Source organism: Ptychodera flava, chromosome 20, assembly GCF_041260155.1.
Source record: "Ptychodera flava strain L36383 chromosome 20, AS_Pfla_20210202, whole genome shotgun sequence".
NCBI lineage: Eukaryota > Metazoa > Hemichordata > Enteropneusta > Ptychoderidae > Ptychodera > Ptychodera flava.
Window position 1 is genome coordinate 24,652,232 of NC_091947.1, and position 15,703 is coordinate 24,667,934.

Genomic DNA, 15,703 nt, shown 5'->3' on the forward strand with positions numbered 1-15,703 from the left:
CTGTATAATTTCTCATGCTTCTATTGATCCAGACTTTTAAGTGCTTTCACTCCCACCCCTCCCCCCACCCCCTCCCCCCCCCCCCCCCAGTAAGTTCCTGGTACTGTGCCCAACAACACCATTGCATACAACAAGCACATATTTACAATGGGTCATGATGGGGAAATGGTGACACATCACTTTCTGTCAAAGTTTGGTGGGCGAGACGTCTGCTTTTCAGCTTCTACATAATGCATCCACCTGCAAAATTTCTGAATTCAGTGGATAGCATGGTTGACACTGTGTACTGGTATATGGCAATGGTTAAAGTAACAGAATATATCATCTTTCATCAGGCACCTCTGGCAACTCATTGTAGCATGTCCACTTCACGTTGACATCACTAATGTTTCGTAACAGTATGTGTTTTTTTGTCATTTCTTATTTGGTGCTGGTATGTGCTTATGTCTGCTTCACATCTTAATCTGCCTGCCTTTGTCAATGTGCTGCAATACTTAACCCCTGCTTCCTCTGTTGCATATTGTGTAAGTAGGCAGCCGCAAAGAGCGTCTCTCCATAGGAAATGGTCATAACAGTGGTGAGTATAATCACGGTCACTCCATGTGTGTGTTTTGATGCCATTATTAATTTTTCACCAAGCTTTTGCACCATAAGTATGTAATCCTTTCCATTTTGTTCAGTGGTCTATCGCAGGGATATAGCATGCATCATGTTTGCTTGGATTTAACCCTTTCAACCCCAGTTCCCTGTATACAGGTCCAACTTTACCATAGAAAACAATGGGTTTGGGACAAACCATGGTGGTGAAAGGGTTAAATTTATTGCTTTGCATCTCTTGGCTATTACTAAAAATGGGGTTGCTTTAACAGTTGATGAGAAATTTGTGAGCTGTTAGGTGCTTTCAACATTTTTCCCTTCAATTTATGCCAGCTATCTTGTATTTATAGTTAAAGTTTTGCAATTCTTGCTTCACTAGTTGAAGAACTGTACTTCTGCAGCAACTACAACTCATGGTAGTTAGAATATTTTTCTAAACTCTGAATCCTAAGGCCGATGGCCAGTCCCACTATTGCACATATTAGTTCCGTTTAATTTTGATTCACTTACATGTGTGCTAGCCATCAGACCTCATTTCCTCTTTACGTGTACTTCAGACCTGTCCGACTTTTAAGAATCAGATAAAAGTATCAAAGGCACACTGTTTTCTCTCAGCCACAGTTTGCTTTGACACAGTGTATATGCTGTCCCCTTGAGTCTAGACGGAATATGCAAATTAGCCACATATGTGAGTTAATTTATCATGCGAAAAAATCAAGCTTTAATAATATGCAAAGTGATTGAATGCATAAGCCAATATTGAGTAAAGTCACCAAAATATAAAAAAAATTCTGGTAATTTAGATTTTCCATCATGTCTTTGATTTTTAAATTTAAATCATTTTAATGGTGTTAAAGTAAGCCAGTAAGGTTTAACAGTCAAACACTCAGTTCTAATGTAGCCTCATGAACATTGTACATACCACTTGGTGACTTCTAGATCAATTTTTTGTTGATGAATGATGTCATCTAATTTTCAAATGATGTTTCCCATCGTTTGGGTATACGGTGTAACATTTATGAAATGAAAATTCCATCCAGTGATAATTGTAAAGACAAAAGTCAGATTCTCAGTGAGTGGCGATTATATAGATATATCAGAAATAGGATGGTTCGAACTCAGAAAAAAAAATCTTTAGGAAGCTATAGAAATATTCCATCACTCCTTTTCTGTAACTTTTTTAAAGTGGCTGTTGACATTGCTAGGGTTCACTACATGTATGTTGTGTGTCATTCAAGGAAAGCTCCCAGGCATTGCCAAGAAAAACTTGTGATTAAGCTACAGAACAGTTGCAGATTGAATGATACCAAGCTAAATTTGGAAGACTAGAAGAACCCCCATCTACATTTTCCATAGTCTCTGAATGACAGAGCATCCAAAACAATTTGAGATTTGGGACATCTCAAAATGACATTCCCATAAACTGCTCATATTTGTGGCAAACAGTGCATGTTGCTGACTTGTCAATACTATCGAAGCAGTGAATTGATCTTGTTTGTCCAAATTTGAAGCCTTGGAAATGTCATCAATCTTGTTGATGCATGCAGATTTCAACATTACTGTGCAATCCTCTGTCCTGGTTCTGCCATCAGTGTCCATGTATATATTGCCTCATTACAGTTTGATAATCTTCTTCGTGACATGGTCATCGTGGTGTGGTGGGTACATGAAGTTATTCATCAACATCAGTATCCCATTAGTTGAGTGGCCACTCAAGAGAAAGACTGAACTTTGAAAGTTTTTTGACTGATGGCCATTACTTGTCTCCATCTTACAGATGAGGAAGATCACAGTTCGGATGAGTATGAGGAGCCATGGGAAGAAGAAGCCGGTGTACGTACCAGCGTCATAGACAGGCCGTTGCCCCAACCTCCTGGGGTGACGGACATTGATTCCAGACCCCCAGCGCCACTCCCCTCATCAGCCAAGCCCCAGTCTCTGTCGTCAAGACCGCAAATGCCAATTCCAGGACAGTCCCCCACCCCGGCACCCAAACCAAAGAAACCTCAAGGTGTTCTTACGCCTGGCGGAGTTAAACCAGCAGCACTACGACCCTGGGAGAAGGACAGACCGCCGGCCACAGCACCAAGACCACACTTGACATCATCTGCACAAAATGACTCTGGTCCAACTTCAGTGGGAGTCAAGATGCCTGAGTTTAGGAACGTACAATTGCGCAAAGTTCAAAACAGCCCAGGGTAAGTATCTCTTTAGGAGTGCTAACAAGGAGAGGAGGGAACATCATGTTTTACCCTTTCCCTCCCAGACAGTATCACTTCCCCATCAGCCAACTCAGTGAAAAGCAGTAGTGAGCCAAAACCATACATGTTTCCACCCACTTGGCTTGGTCTGTTCCAACAGCTTTACTCCATAAAAATCATGTTTACAATATCTATGATATCAGAGGCCTTTAAATGTTCAATTTTTGTTAAAATGCACCAACTGGCTGATATTGTGCTTCACTAATTTTAGTGAACTTGACCTGATGGCAAAATTTGAACTTGGCAGGATAACGGTTAATACAATGAAATAAATTCAAATTGTCTGATTTACCTACCATTTATTCCAATACCAAAACTTTACATAAATGAGGGATTTGAATAATTAGAACATGTACATGGCAAAACTGAAACCAATTGCGTATAATCTGAGTGGGTTTAATGTACCGGTAGTACACGCCTCAAAGTTAAAGCTTTACATTTTTTGCTTAAATGTTTTCAAGGAGACTTTTAACAAATCCCTTTCAACATTAAGATTAAAAATCTACTTTACTATTCTACTGTGACTGTACTTTGTTATCTTGATAAAATTTGAGCAGACTTTATGCCATGTTTTGTACCATAGGAACAATACATGTGTGAGAGCCAATCACCATCCAGATTTATTTTGAAATGTTTTGTTATTCAGAATCTGGTCAGGAGTTAACCTGCTCATCCCCTATTGCCAGCAAACAAGTCCACTATCGTCATTGCTGACGATGTGTTTTGGTCAAATCATTGGGTTGTTGAAATTTTGCACTTAAAAACTTACATGTTGTTTGATCATGAAACATTAATCAATGACACCCTCCACAACTATTGCAGTCAGTGTAATGATTGTTCCGAAACATTGTCATTGTGTTTTATAATCCATGTGATGTTCTTTGTGTTTCAGGAGACAGGAACCAGAGGGTCAAAGCGTGAAAGAATCAGTGAACGAAACTTCTAAACCAGATCTACCATCACCCCCAATACATGTAAGTATAGAGTATCACAGAGTCTGAGTGACAGATGCCATCTTTAATGTTTTCTTACATGTACTTCCTTCAATTTCACACGAGATGTGATTTACTTCAATCTGTTAATGGTGATCAAGGTCTTAAGTCTTTCATAAAACACAGCATCGCTTGATTGCAGGCATAACATGTTTTTTGAGTGCAATGCAGTGTGTATTCCTCATGAGGTTGTTTGGGTCAGACATATTGGAGGGTGCCATCAGTGGTTGTCAAGTTGTTCATGAGTCTTCTTCACACTTACAGGAATTTAGGAAAGTCAACTTGGTTTTCTCTGTGAATCAGTAAAATTAATTCTTTGAGTGCCAAAGTTACTTTTTGTCACCTCTATAAAATATAATCCAGACAATTATTTTAAGATCCAGACAATTGTTTTTTCAGCTTTTTTCCCAAAATTTCAATCAAAACCAGTAGTCAATGAAAAGTTGTGTACATTTGTTCAGAAATTTTGAAAGAATCTACAGAAAAATTCTTAAAATTGATAAAATGTAGCACTTAAAGATCCATTAGCTGTAACTTGGGTCATTTTTTTATTTTGTTTGTTTCTGTGTATCATCTGCAGTTTCTGGTTTAAATCCCTGAACCATGGAGAAATTCCTAATAGTTAGCTCAGAAATATACCCTATATGAGTATAATCTGCATTGTTATTGTTCAAATTTTGTATTCAGGTCTAGACTAGAATATATTTATCAACAATAACAATGGTCATTTCACATATACAGGCTGCGTTGGCAAGCAGGACACCAGGCATTGGTCATGATGATGGGATTATAGTAAAATTCTGAAGTTGATACATTGAAACAGAGTAGTGAAAAATTAGTCAAAAGTTACAGCTAATGCCCCTTTAAATTGTTATGGGAAAAATTATACAGCACTCAAAGGGTTATATGAAACTTGAGCTGCAGCCATATTGCGTTATTTTTTTCTTTAAAATAATGCAAACTTTCTGCTTGCATACTTCATGAAAATGTACTGACTTCAGGATGAGCATGTAAGGGTCATGACACAGGGTCTTGACCTGCTTATGTTAGTGTCAACAAGATATATAGAAATAAGAAATGAACACTCCTCTCAAATGTACCCTGCAAGCAATTGCACAAAAATTGTGAACATTGGATCATATACACTCATCCATTGGAACACAATGCACTGAAGGCCCTCCACTTTGGTGCTATGTTCTCAGGTTTCTTTGTAATATGACCAGTTTTTGAGAGGGGCAATTTATAGCGAAATGAAAACTCTGAAATTAACGTGTACATTATGCAATGAACGAATGTTCTTGTATTGCCATAATAGGCTACTTCCTTTATGGTGGACACACTTCATATAATATGCGAGAAAATTGGAATCTGTCGATATCAACAGATTATATAAAGATTATTTGACAATTGACAGTATTCTAGTTTATAGCCTTGCATATTTATAGATGTGTTAGCCGTAAAAAAACGAAATTATTCTCTTACAGCAAACAAGTAATGCTCCTGTGCCGAACAAAAGATATCCACAAAGGCCGTTAATTCCGACAGGCGGCAAACCATTGCTGCCTGCCGGAAGAACAAAACCACCAGCACCTGCTAAAAGAGTAAGTATTAAATCCCAAAGTAGATTATTTGATAACCCCAAATTTAAAATATTCTCTCTCTTCGAACTAATTAGCTTGCCATTTTTAGTTTAAAGATTGCTTATCATACATAAAATGGAGTGCAAGTGTTTAATTTTGCAAGCATTTCTCTTTCAGTTTTATTAAACAAGCATTTAACCATTTGAGTATATAATTTATTCTCTGAAGATATTTTTCCAATTAAATACTGGAAACTTAAATTAAGAAATCATAGAAAACCTGATACTTTGGAAAAATTTGAATATCATAAAGCTGAAAGGGTTTTTAGCTTTAATTTTTAAGAGATTTTCCATTTTCAGGCGTTTACATGTAGCTTGTAAGTCACAGATTCTTGTTTCGCTCCCAATTGTGTTGACATGCTATATATGTGTGTTCAACTAGTTAGCACAGCCTGTGTGGCTGTAATGTCCAGTGTTATTGTTTACTACTGAATTTTATCTTGACCAAACGTCATTTGTCGATAATTACATTGTGCATTATATACAACACTTCCTTTAATAATACAGTGATATAATGTAGTACTGGTATTTCAACAAACTCTTCCCTCTCTAGGGATATAAAGATAAAAATGTAACTTATTGCAAGCAAGAACAAAAGTAATTAAAATATGATCAACAGTAAAAACTAGTGTCCCTTTTAACGCAACATTATGATTAGTCTATAGAATGAACCAATTGCCACCTTTCTTCATCAATTATCATCTATAGGGAGGGGGTTGTTTCATGTGCGGCTCTGCGTATGGGACCATACAACATGTCTGTTGTTCTGCACAACATATCCCCATATCCTTTGTGTGTATCCAAAATTTAAAAATGGCGGCTCTACCAAAACCAATGCAGGTTCACATAAATGAAGGGATGCAACTAAAGTTTATTTGGCAGAGTCTTGTAGTGATTGCAAAGCTACAACACTGGTGAACAATTAACATGCATCAAATGCTGAATTTGCTTGACGTTTGCTTGACATTCATAACCTATTTCTGGGAAAAGGGAATGTTTGTCAGACAGGAACAAGAGAGTCAACTGCAGACAGAATGACCCGCTTCCTTTAACCTCTTGTAATTTAATGCTTCACTGAATGGCAGTTTGTCAATGATTGCATAGGCCTGATTTGACAGTATACTTAGGTCTCCTTTAATTCTGACTTCTTCTTTCACCAGAGTCATATTCTTTCATCGGAGGAGAGCCAAAATAGATGATGGACAATAGCTCTTTCATGTTAGAAATCCTAACGCTTATGCCAAATCAAAATTAGCAACATTGTGAATCTTGAAACTTATGAGTAAAGTCTCAGTAATTCCTGATTTATCACCCCTTTATCTCTGTATATCAGTCCGCCTACCCCATTGAAAATAAAGGACAATATCAAAGTTTAGTTTTGAAAGGGGTTAATTCGAATTTGATTTAAATTTTGATTTAAATTCAAACTGTTAAAGTTATGAATATGAAAAAAATGTGATACAGCTAGGGATAGGTAGAGATGCAATTGGAAGTCTGCCAACTGAACATGTAACTATTGTTTTGTCTTTTAACACGACAGGAACAACCACTGTTACCAGCCAGTGCCATGATAGACTCATCTGACAAAGCATTAACTGAACAGTAAGTATTGTTAATCGTCTGCTTCAAGTCACAAAGCTGTTTTCAAATCAAATTGCTATTCAAATGTCAAGCCTTTCAAACATGTTTCAAATAATCTGTTTTCAAATCAAAAGGCCTTTTCAATGCAAAGTCTCTTTCAAATCAAGAGGCCTATTTAATGCGATTTCTTTCAATTGAAGAGGTCTTTTCAATGCAGTCTCTGTCAAATCAAGAGGCCTTTTCAATGCAGTCTATTTCAAGTCAAGAGGCATTTTCAATGCAAAATCTATTTCAAATCAAGAGGCCTTTTCAATGCAGTGTCTTATTTCAAATCAAGAGGTCTTCAATGCAAAGGATCTTTCAAATCAAGAGGCCTTTTCAATGCAGTCTTTTTCAAATCACCTTCAAATCTTTGTCACATTCACATTGCTCTTTGAATTCATGTCTGTTGCAAATTTACAAGGTACAATTTCTGATCATCTTTCAGTTGTTCCTTTATACAACAAGTCTCGTTCAAAAAATGTTTTGAATCAGAAATGCTATCAAAGCAATGATATGTGGTACCTTCATTCACATGGTATATCTACTTCTACCATTTCTGCTTTTGACAAATATTTATATCATTTTTGGCTAATAACTGCTGTGTGTTTAACTTCTATTAAACCACGTGACAAACCTTTTGATTGCATTTCTTGACTCAAACTTCTTTTAATGTGTGTACATATCAGACCCACAGAGCCCTTAGCACAAAACTGTCAAAGCCTGAAAGATGATCTTTGCATATATAAAATCTGGAAGTCTGAAGGATGTCAATATGGACGTTGAATATATATTGTCATGTTTACTTGATTTATAGGTATTTGAATGCTCACTCACAAGATGGCATGTATTTGGTCAGAAATAGCCGAGAGCCAGGTGCAAAGGTAAGGCACTGACTTGATATAATCAGATAAAGTGACCAAGTATAAACTTGTAACATTCCTGTCAACAATTCAGTCATTGTACGAAATCCTATGTCTTGTTCGTACACTTGGAATCCAACCAGGACCTGGCAATAATCCTTTCTTTGAAATAGATATGGTCTGTGTCCACACTTAAAATCAGTGTTCCTGGTTAGTTTTATAAGATGCCTGTGACCGCCATGATTTGAATAGTAGGCCAGTATTGAGGACTTTCTGTAATGAAATCAGGTCTAGTGTAGTGCATCTACACAGATGATTTCAGGCCAGCTCAAATTTTATATCAGATCTAAATGCACTTTATATTCAGAACTCAGGTCAGGTCAGGTTCAACAAAGCATATCTACATTTGGAGCAGATTTCAAGTTACACCTGCTCTTGTCTCTGACAAATTGTCCAGTGTGAAGCCCTTCTACACAGTACTGGTAGAGTCATAATAGCTGCTGTTTATCTTGTTTTTGTAATGAATCAATTAGAACTATGTATGAAGTAAGAGCAAAGCATCTCTCTGTTCATAAATTATGCCTGCATTTTGTGTGAAAAATTGCTCAGGATTGTCAGTGCTGGCAGTACCTTGATTTTTCCTTGGAAAATCTGTGCTGATCATCCACGCATACTCTTACTTTGCAATAGCCCGATAAACACATGGTCATTCTATTTTATTTAAATTTGCTCCCACCGTATCAAGGATTTGCGGCATTTAGCTTGTGACCTTTTCCCTGAGAATTGGTTTTTGTCACAGTGTTCGTACATGTATATGTGATTAACATGTGTTTTTGTTTACTGGTATTCAGGTAATAGTGGTATTTGACGGTCCCAAGAGATCCTGTCTTCAGTACAAAGTTTTTTCAAATAAGGTGAGTCAAAATATCAGTATCATTGACAGATCAAACACCTTTCAAATTTGACGTTCAGTACAGTACCTAAGGGACATATCAGTGCATTGATATCGTTAACCAGACATGAAAAAGCTATTTTTCAAAATTCTGCCCATAAAGTGAATTTTCTAGTGATTTGATGTGAATATTGCACACCTTTAATACCCAAGGAAACAGGTATAATGGACGGTATTAATACTCAAAAGTTTGGTGACCTATTGACAACCGGTTTCACTGTCAGAGTTGTGTGCAAATTTTGATAGTCGTCATGACAATGATACGACCTTCTCAGCATTGAGACATACTGTAGCAGAACTAAAAATAGACCATGGGCTTTCTGTAGGGAAGAGGCATATAATTTCTGTGTAATTGTGAATGATATATTATGATTAAAATGCAACAAAAATGCATTTTCATTGGCTATCATGTTTCCTGTGCCTATCATTCAAGTACGGCAGTTCAGATATAGAAACTTTGTTGCAAAGCTCCGCTGCACGGTTGTCTTGGTAAATTGCATAACAAAGTCATAGTCTGGCCTTTCTGTGTCCAGCTGGGTTTGACTTTATTTAGCTAGTCCCAAAGTGACAGACCGGACATGGCATGCCAAGTACTACTGACTGACTTTCAGGTCCTAGGCTTTGGTAGTCTGTGTGGGCTACCATTTCATGGATTTTGGTCGCCCCAGAGAAAAGTTGGTAGTCTGTGGACGCGGGACTACTGCTAATTTCGAGCCCAATATATATATATATATATATATATATATATATATATATATATATATATATAAGGTATTACATTATTTTGGTATACTAGAATCAATTTAATTCATATTTTACACAAACACAGCCCAAGATTTCACAATAATATATTATGGCAGTACGACCACGCAACATCTCTGATGAGGGGCTTCATGACTCATCACACAATGCAGCAATGGAATGGGGAGTAAAGAGCCTTGTGTAATCATATGATCAAACAACTCGCTATCCTCTGATAGTGTGTGTCTTATACACTAGCCACACCGTCTTAAAATTCATCATCAACCATTTGTTAGTCCACTTTTCTAACCATTGTGCCATGATATCTCTCCTTTTCATCGAATGTTTTTTCAGAAACTTCTTATTATTATTGTTTATTTATTTATTTATTTGAAACACTCTACATGTTTGTCTCAGTGCATTTTACACACATGTATTAAAATGGATGAAATTCAAACAAAACCAGAAGTACATAAACTCAGTGTGGTGAGAAACTACCTTCCTCAAAGGATTTATCTCTCTAGCACTCAACATAGAGATTCCTTCAACTGCGTTACTAACAGGGAATCCTGTTACACTTGCCTCGGACACATGTACTTAGCATGACCGTCGAGGGCAGCGTTATGTGGTGCCTTATCTGGTGAATAGACTTTTATGTATATGATGATAGACAGAACTGATAAATGATTCATTCAGTTGTAGGGAATATCTACGTGAAGTTCAATCACAGGACAGTAATTCTATATATGGGTGAAAAACTTCAACGGCAAATGAATGTCAGAAACGACCATCCTCTGAAAACATTTGCCCTTTGCCTTTTTTCAGGAGGAAAACACAATGTACCTACAGCAGGAACATCCTTCATTTGACAGCATGGAATCACTATTGAAGTTCTACAAAGAAAATTCTCTACCGACCACAGTGCAAAAACTGACCAAGCCCTACCCGGGTCCCAAGTGATGAAGAAATGTCTGATTGTAACGATGTCGAAAGAGTACAGTACAAGGTTCTCTCACCTTTACTACTTTTGCGCTCGTGTGTGCATGTAACATGAATTGTAATTTTTTGGTCAATGTGTAATTATATTTTGTAGTCAAGCTTTCCGGTAGGAAATTGTGTCACACCATTGATGGCCATGGCAACCATCAAGATGGCTGCCACTGTACAATCACTCACAGTGAGTACGAATATACTCGACCTGATGAAGTGACATTTCAGTATTTACTTGTAATTATTGAGAACTTGTTTTGTTGACTTGTTTTAGTATTTTTGCACTCCTTTTAATTTGCTGGCCTAGAATTCCCAAGTATGTTAGAAGTTACAAATGTGAAATGGCTGCCCTTTGAACAGGGGAAATGGACTGGCCAAGGGTGCGGAAATGGACTGGCCAAGGGTGTCTTCACAGTACCCTGAACACCATTCTTATTTAACCCTTTCACCACCATGGTCTCAACCAATCCTATTGTTCTTTATGGTGACACTGGGTCTTTACACAGGGAAGTGGGGGTGAGAGGTTAAAAAAAGTGATAGATTTGAATTTGAGAAGGGGCGAACTTCAAACGGCATTGCTGCCTTTATTATCATGAACATGAAAGTTGTGACATGTGTTTTATAAGAGGAAAGTATTCTTTTCCGGACCAGGAGTTTCCTAGGAAACAAGAGCATGCACAAAGTACTCACATCAACTTATTCAAAAAACATGAATAAATATGCAGTCATTCAAGATATTGAACGTAAACCCTTTAAGTATGTCATACCGGTATGTGTTTGTCTTTAAAACAGCTCCTCTGAAGTCATTCTGGAGAGAGAGCCAGAATTTTGGCAAAAAGATCATGCCTACGAAAAATAAACAATAGTGAAAGAAATAAAAGTTAAGTTCAACCCTCAGGGGTATTTTATGTGAACTGAAGGTCAAGATAAAGCAAACTTTTATGCTCATGATGTAGGGTGTTCAGTCAGAGTGTATATATAATGAACTTGGCTAACACTGGAATCATAGGCTGCCGTGAGATTCTTTCAGCCGTATTGAATGTGTCTGTGTGGGGAAACTTTGGGTAAATTTTGTCAGGATTCACACATCTTTGGTTTCCTTCGGCAAATACAGGTTTCTCTTTTGTTGTATTAGGTACACATTTCCATCACTTAGACACAGTTGTCAAGGTAGCTGCCTTTTGTCAGTTTTTTGATCTTACTTCAGAAATATTGGCATTGTTTAGTTAACTAGAATTGTGTGAGCTAAATGTTCTGTATAATGAATGAACTGTTAGATATGAGGAAGGCCTTGGTTTAAATCTTAACTTTCTCAGATAATTCTAGGTAAAAGGAAAGGAGAAAACAAGTTTGTACATATTTTAAACAGACTTGTGTTTTTTTTGTATCTTATTGTAATGCGATTGCCAAGTCGACTGTAGAGTATCCAAGATGGTAAAAAAGCCAGTTCTTCTCTTCCAAGACAATTTTTTTAATGTCAATTCAGTACAAATCCCTGGATACAGGTTTTACTGCATAATCCTGGGAAACTTTGTGATTTTGATAAAAACATTTCCCGTATTGATATTGAGCTGGATTAATCACATTGATGACAATCTAAAAACTAGTTTTTACAATACCTTCTTTGCTCTCAGCTTTGTTGTTATGGCAATACTAAGTGCCTGGTAGGTTTTTTCATAAATTAATTATACTTTTTATATCGTGAGCTGCAGACTTTGGTGTTGACCTTGATCTGCAAGGATAATGATTCTGTATGACACGTGAAGGGATGAAGGGTTACTGTTGGCCTTTACCTCAAAGTTTGCTTCGGAGAAAGTCATCTTTAGTGATTTTTTGTTTCATCAATACGATTTTATGCTTGCCAGCCTTCACTTTATGCAATTTTAAATTCTCTACATTTGATTTTTTTTTAATATCTATTTTAGTTTTAAATGATGAGATTTTTTGTAAACAGTGATTAGATTAGAAAATGGGACTGATGGCGCTGAAATGTGGAAAGTATTGTAAACATTTGCCATCAAAATTTATCAAACAGAATTTTTATCTTCCTCGGAAAGTATAAGGCAGAAAGAAATGGATGTAAGGAAAGAGCCTTTTAAATTTTACAGTGTCTGTTGGTCTTCCTTTCAAAACTTGTGTGGTATATCTTTCAAATCTTGATTCCCACGCATTCTGCACAAATTTCATATATTTTGTGATAAAGACCAAATGTGCCTTTGCTGATCCAGTGCTTAAAATAATACTAAAAATAAATTAAATTTGTAAAAAGAAAATGGCATGATATGCTGCAGTTTGATATTTTTAAAAGAAATGAAGGATTGAAAACATTTTCTCTTCAAATAGCAGGTTTCTCTAAGCAAAGTGGATAAGGAACTCTTTTAAATTGATGTCATTAATGTGTCCGATTCAGAGAGAATTTAAATATTCTATTAAGAAAGACTTTTATAAATCTTGCATTTTACGCTGATTTTATACTCTGTGAAAAAATTCCTGTGTCATTTTAGACAATAGGACTATCTCACTTGCTTTTTGCATTTAAACATGGGCAGCATTTTCTGGGAAAAGAAGATAGAGAAAAAATGATGCAAGACAGAGGCATGAGAAACCATGTAACCAAGAATAGAGGAGTTGTTTGGCTTGGGGGGGGGGGGACAGATTTTCTTGAAATTTATAGAATCTTGAATCTTTGGCAGACCTATTGTATGCTTTGTGTGCATAGCTACTGGGTCGTTGTACTCAGCAATCAAACTGTATTAAGTATTTAATCCCGACCATAATTAGGTCTAGATGCCATTTTTTAAAAATTCTCAGTCTATTTTGTGCTCTTGAAAAGATGCATTTTGAGATGCGTCTTAAATTTATATGGCAGCTGTTTGATATATATATATATATCATAAAACCTACCGTCATCTAACTGTAGATTATTGAAGTGTTCTTGATGCAAACAGAGATCCTGATAGTAATGCCTCTCCATCATGTGCACTGATCATTAAGAAAAAGTGAATATTTGTTTGTAACTGAGGACAATATTTCCAGTTTGCATCAGATTACTTATTGACAGTTGAATGACAGTGGTTGTAACGTCGTCTCACATACAACAAAATCAGTGATAGTGTAGTGATGCTATTATCCAGAGTAGAACAGGTCAAGCCTATTGAATTTCCTGATCAAGGCCGAGTGTACATGTTATATACCAGTCAATGGTACCTGTCTACTCAACAGACTTTACTGCACGTTATTCATATTGTGGGGTGTCATTTTTTTACAAAACATGTAAATGCAAGGTTATATCCAAGTGAAACTATTATTGCTTTTTTTGGTGTTTTTTGACAAATACAAAAATGATAGAAGTACAATCACACATAGCATACTGGTAAATTTTGCGGCTGACTCGCAGCGTGTTTGCAAGGTTATATCTGATTGGTCGATTGTCACTATTCACAGCCACTTAGGGAGTCTATTTGTATTGTTTTCATTATATTGGTAAGATTCAGCCACCCAATTGGATAACAGCTTCGAAATCGCTGCGAGTCGGCCCAAATTTTGTGTGATATTACAGCAGTGTCTCTCAAAGGAGCTTAGTGAGTGTGACCTTTGACATTGCCAAAGTCACCTTTGACATTGCCAATGTCACCTTGCCAAAGTCTATGAGTGAACTTGTCGAAGCATAGTTTTCTAAACTCATTTTAAGCCTACCTCTTTGCCCAATTCCACAGGTTATCATCTTCCATCTTTACACTACCAGGCTTCTGATTTAAATGCTTCAAACCGTCTGGGTGGAACTGTAGTATGATTTACACATCTGCATAGCAGTTTACTGTGGCAGTGCTAGGCATTGGTTGTATGTTTTGGGGTGAGCAAGTCCTCGTACCATTCCATTACAAATAGATCCAGTGTTCCTACCATTTAGGTTAATTGTCTCACAGTCTTTGCATTAATATACTTCCCATCAGTTTCATCTGGTCATTCAGGCCAGAGGAAAAACAAAATCTTTGGTCAGAGAGAAAAACAATGGGACCAAACCTTTGGATTTGCTCAACCCCTATTGAGTACAACACGCAACACCATATGTACATTCCATCACGCGTCTATCATAATTTCAAATAATGCCACATAATTGATTCATGTCAAGATGTACACAGACAGTCAATTTAAGTCAAGTGCAAGAATTGTATGTAGATGGTATTGAACTTGAACATGTGTAAATTTCAATCATAGTTATAAATGCAATTTGTGCTGTATTTCTTTAAATACAAGAATTATTTTTTATGATTTTAATTAGTGCCAGTCTTATTTTCTTTTTGTATGGTCAAAAGATTAGTCCTTTTTTAAAAAAAAAATTGTAAATAAAATACAATTTGCTCTGAAATCTGCATCTTGTATTGTTTCTTGTTCCCTGTCAATAATGAATTGATTGCAAATTTATGCATCATACGATCATTGCATGCGTACAAATAAAACCTGAAAAGCACACATGCAGTAGTACGACAGATATTGCTTCTTTGGCAGTGTTCAGTGAAGTCTTGCATAAATTTACTGGTTTTGGTGGCATTACCATTGAGGAATCTGCAAATCAATCGTTACAAGTGCAACTACAATTAGTGTGCACCATGGAAACGGAAACTTCACTAATCTGCTGCTCTGTGTTGGAATTTGTTTTGAAGCCACTGCAGCAAACGAAGTTTTGAAACCTATTTTGTATGTTTGAAAATTAAAATAAATTTTTCAAGACAGAGTTAACACCAGAAATAGCAGCCACTGAGAATTTTCAAATAGATATATCACAGGCCAGGACAGCATAGAGTCAGATGCAAGAGCGCCCTCTAGTGATAAATTTCAATTACATGTGTATGTGGTTTGTTGGATTTGATCAGTTCTAGTGGATGAATCTATCTTGGTCGTGGGACAGTGCATCCAGTTTTTTGTCAAATTTTACCATGTCATGATTGGACAATTGTACAATTATCACAAAAATGTGAACGGTGACATTGGTTTGGTGGATATCTATTGTGAAGTCAGGTGACCTTGCTCAAAGTTCAGAAGTCAAT

At 36.6% G+C, this 15,703-nt stretch overlaps 1 protein-coding gene across 4 annotated transcripts in view; it reads left to right on the forward strand.

Annotated features, from left to right (window-relative positions):
* LOC139120383 (SH3 domain-binding protein 2-like) overlaps positions 1-15,024 on the forward strand; it is a 49,923-nt gene extending 34,899 nt beyond the window's left edge. For 2 of the 4 annotated variants that reach the window (XM_070684761.1, XM_070684760.1), the window contains exons 8-15: positions 533-577; positions 2,375-2,795; positions 3,751-3,832; positions 5,335-5,451; positions 7,030-7,091; positions 7,927-7,993; positions 8,824-8,886; positions 10,491-15,024. In XM_070684761.1, coding sequence (XP_070540862.1) covers positions 533-577; positions 2,375-2,795; positions 3,751-3,832; positions 5,335-5,451; positions 7,030-7,091; positions 7,927-7,993; positions 8,824-8,886; positions 10,491-10,625 — 992 coding nt within the window. In that variant the 3' untranslated portion in view covers positions 10,626-15,024. The remainder of the gene's footprint in view (positions 1-532; positions 578-2,374; positions 2,796-3,750; positions 3,833-5,334; positions 5,452-7,029; positions 7,092-7,926; positions 7,994-8,823; positions 8,887-10,490) is intronic. The other 2 variants (XM_070684763.1, XM_070684762.1) reach the window with 1 other exon arrangement.
* The last annotated feature ends 679 nt before the right edge of the window (positions 15,025-15,703 follow it).